Raw genomic sequence first — 4,067 nt, forward strand, 5'->3', positions numbered from 1 at the left:
CCCCTTACTAGTACCTAGGTAATTAGCCATGAATATTTGCCAGCTCCCGTGAGGCAAAAGATGGGAAGTACGTTGGCATATACCATGGCCTAATCACGCTGCCCAACGAGCAAATGACAGAACAAAGTACAGTGTGTGTGTCATGTGTACTCCACAGTTAGTTGGGTAATTGATTCCTAAACGTATGCATGCATGCCTCCCCCATATTTGATGCCAATACTCCAGCTAGCTGTCCATCACGCGGTACATGTAACACGGTTCGTGCCTTGTTTCGTTTACTCCTCAACGTTTTGAAAAGTATATCAAATTAAGCAGCAAATCGTACGATTTAATTCCTCCGTCATAAAATATTTTTTACCCATCCCATACAAACAAATTAAAAACAAACAATATTAGAATTCAGTGCCCTTATTTTGAAATAGATAAGGGGAGCAAAAGATGATCCTATTTTAAGGACTTTTTTAGGACCTATGAAATGATGGTAAGTCGTCAGTGCTTTAAATCCGGGTGTGCATTAGAAATTTTATGAGAACAAAACTAGTACTAAAATATATAACTTTATGATAAATTTGTGTCATATATTATATTAGAATAGATGGATTGATATCCATCTTACCAAAGCTTTACATAAAATATTTAATGTACTTATAAAAATATATAGTTGAATCTAAATTTTATTGTCCTACTACTTAACTATAAAAGATATCATAACAGTGTCCTATTTTAAATACTTTTTTATAAAAACCGCATTCCCTTTTCCCTGCACCTAGCGACCAGTAGAGACAGCGGTGTACTATGCTGTTGCTCTGTAAAAGAAAAGAAAAGGGTGTCGAGAGAGAGATCGCGCGAAAGAGTGGAAAGGAAGCAAGCCAAGCGAAGCGAGCCGCAGAGCAGCAGGAGGCCCCGTGGTGGCCTGCTTTTTTGTGCGGTCCGTCACACACACGCACACGCACTGTCGCTTTCCTCGGAGAAGCAGGGGAGGGAGGAGGTGGTTAGAGGAGACGAGAGGAGGCAGCAGCTGCAAACTCAAGTAAAGCTCACCCCCACAGCCACCACCACCACCACCACAGAATGTGATTGCGACTGTGATCCACCATCTTTCACAGTAAGCAAAGCCACTGCGAGATCGATCCATCCACCCATCTGTTAGTTCTTGACGCCATTGCCGGAGCGCCGGAGCTCTGCTAGCTGCTGCACCGACACCCACTGCACCGGCCGCGCCATTGTTTCTTTTCTTCAGCTCCAGCTCGGGGAGAAGCAGGGCAGCGATGATGGGCTCCAGAGCCAGGTAAGTTTGTGTCTTTATGTTTGCGCGATTGTTTCATTTGTGTTTTGGCTGCGGAGTTTTGGTTCGGATCTTGTTGGTCTCAGCGAGGAAAGATTTTGGTCTTGGGCGGCAGTTTTGGCACGGCCGACGCCAGGACCAGCAAGGGCACGCCGCCGGTGACTGCGAGGCCGGCGGCCAATGGTATCCCGCGGCACGCGGCAGCGCGCGCCGCCGAGAGGTCCCCGGCATCGACGGAGAAGACGTCGTCGCCGTCGGCTGACCGCCGCTCGCCCAAGATGGCCTCCCGGGTCAACACGCCCCCTTCTGCCGAGGTAGGGTGCTGCTCCACTGTTCATCATCACTTGATCTTTGCTGCCGATGATGCCTAAATTCAGAGGTGTTTGGTTGGTTGGAATCAAGTCGCCGCAGAAGCAGGGGAGTGCCGTGAAGAAGCAGTCCATGGAGCTGCAGGCCCAGCTCGCCGCGATCCAGGAGGAGCTCAAGAGCGCCAAGGAGCAGCTGGCGGAGAAGGAGATGGAGCATCACAAGGTCGCCGACGACGCCAGGAGGACGGCCGACGAGGCCAATGCCAAGCTCCGGGACGCCCTCGCCGCGCTCAAGAAGGCCGAGGAGGCCTCCGAGACCGAGATGTTCCGCGCCGTCGAGCTGGAGCAGACGAGCATCGAGTCGGCGCAGAGGAAGCAGGAGCTCCAGAGGAGGCTGGACGCCACGCGGCGCCAGCAGGAGGCCGACGCCGCCGCACTGCGGTCGACGGTGGCGGAGCTGGAGGAGGCGAGGCTGGAGCTGGCCGACGCCATCGACGCCAAGAACCTGGCGCTCGGCCAGGCCGGCGACGCCCTTCGAGCCAGCGAGGCGAGCGCTGCCAAGGTGGAGCGCCTCAACGCGGAGATCAGCCGCCTCAGGGAGTCGTTCGATTCCGAGCTCGAGAGCAGAGTGAAAGAATCCGCCGAGAAGACCAGGAAGCTGGAGGCCGAGGCGTCGGTGCTAAGAATCAAGCTCAAGAAAGCCAAGGTCACCGAGGAGAAGGTGGCCGAACTGGAAGCTGTGGTCGAAGGGCTTAGAGCTGATGTCGCCATTGCCATCCAGGCCAGGAGAGACGCAGACGAGTCGGCCGCCGAATGGAAGAAGAAGGCTGAGCTTTTGGAGATCAAACTGGAGGTAGCCAATCAGTCCAGCATCCTCAAGGCCGAATCGTTGAGCTCGGTGACGATGGAATTGAACACGGCCAATGCTTCGCTGCAGGAGAAAGAGTCCCAGCTCTCACTTCTTCAGCGCAAGGTCGAGTCCTTGGAACACGAGGTGGTCAAGCAGAACGAAGACATCAACGCGTCAGGCCAGCGCGTCGATGCCGCGCAGAGAGAAGCATCCGGCCTGAGGGCAGAGATCCACGACCTCAGGTCGAGGCTTCGCGCGATGGAACAGGAGAAGGCGGACGCCATCATCAACCATGGAAGCTCCGCAAGCTCCCAGATCGACGCCATACGCGAAGAGAAGGATAGGCTGGCCAGGGAGCTGGAACACAGCCGGGACGAATGCGAGAAGGTTCGGGACGCCATGGAGGATCTCGCCTCCGCGTTGCAGGAGATGTCCGCAGAAGCGAGAGATTCGCGGGAGAGGTACCTGGGCAAGCAGGAGGAGATCGAGCTTGCCCGGGCGCGGATAGAGGAGCTCAGCGTGAGCCTCAACAACAGCAGGGAGCACTACGAGGTGATGCTCGACGAGGCGAACTACGAGCGAGTCTGCCTGAAGAACAAGGTGGAGCAGCTGGAAGCGGAGGCCAAGAACTCATCCGAGGAGCTGCGATCCAAGGAGCTCAGCTTTGCTACCTCTGTCACGAACTCAGAAGAGGAGATCGTGTCCATGAGAATTCAGCTCGGCAACGCAGCGCAGACGGCGAGAGACCTGGAGAAGAGAAATGCCCAGCTCGAGCAGAAGCTCAGGGAGCTGGAAGAAGCTCAGGTGGCCGCAGCCAACAGAGGCAGCAGCAGAGACGCAAAGGCGGCGTGCAAACAGAACAATGAACAGCAGCAAAATGATGGCCTGCATGCCAAAGAATCATCAGCCGGTTCAGAGAAGATCAGGGACCTGTATTCGCTGATCGGGAGTGACAGGGGAGACACGGAGAAAGATGGCGCCCCGGTGTTGCTGGTTTCCAAGATGTGGGAGAACAGCAAGATCGCAGACTACAACCTGTCCAAGGAGAGGGACGACGGTGAGCCGGAAGCTGATGCGCTGGACAGCACCAACAGAGACAGTGCGTCTGATGGCACCACCCATGGCAGAGCCAACAACAGCAACACGAAGCTGGTGATCAAGCAGAACCAGCAAAAGAAGGCTCTGATGAAGAAATTCGGCGGCTTACTCAAAAAGAAGAGCCAGCATTAGGTGAATCCTCGTTCGAATAATTAAAGGGAGGAAAACGAAATGCTTCATGTATGACTTGCATATGTGACTGTTTTTTTATATAGATCAACATATTTTACGTCCTGCGGAGTTGCCAGGTGAAGTGACAGTGTAAGCTTCAGGAAGAAACTGAAGAAATTGTGTATTTGCTTCCCCTTTCCGGGTTAATTTCTTACATCGTGTATGTGTGAGAAGCGCACTCTAGTAGTTGTCTTTTTTTTAAAAAAAATGGTTCTTTCTTGTATTGACACTTGTGTGCTGCGGTGATATTAATGTAAATGAATGCGAGGTTGCACTTGAGTCGTTTTCCAGGGCATTTCACAACCTACTGGAACATGCATGTGTAAGCCAAGATGCATTTGCTCGGCCTGCCCTA

At 53.2% G+C, this 4,067-nt stretch overlaps 1 protein-coding gene across 2 annotated transcripts; it reads left to right on the forward strand.

Moving 5' to 3' along the window:
• The first annotated feature begins 979 nt into the window (after positions 1–979).
• Positions 980–3,858, forward strand: LOC102714434 (WEB family protein At3g02930, chloroplastic-like). 2 transcript variants are annotated; one of them, XM_015833471.2, is made up of 4 exons: positions 980–1,288; positions 1,401–1,599; positions 1,688–2,446; positions 2,531–3,858. In XM_015833471.2, exons 1-4 carry the CDS (start codon positions 1,269–1,271, stop codon positions 3,671–3,673), a joined length of 2,121 nt encoding a protein of 706 aa, XP_015688957.1. In that variant the 5' UTR covers positions 980–1,268; the 3' UTR covers positions 3,674–3,858. The 2 variants fall into 2 exon arrangements, with proteins under 2 accessions (XP_015688957.1, XP_015688956.1); XM_015833470.2 differs by having other exon boundaries at positions 1,688–3,858.
• Positions 3,859–4,067: the final 209 nt, after the last annotated feature.

Source organism: Oryza brachyantha, chromosome 2, assembly GCF_000231095.2.
Source record: "Oryza brachyantha chromosome 2, ObraRS2, whole genome shotgun sequence".
NCBI lineage: Eukaryota > Viridiplantae > Streptophyta > Magnoliopsida > Poales > Poaceae > Oryza > Oryza brachyantha.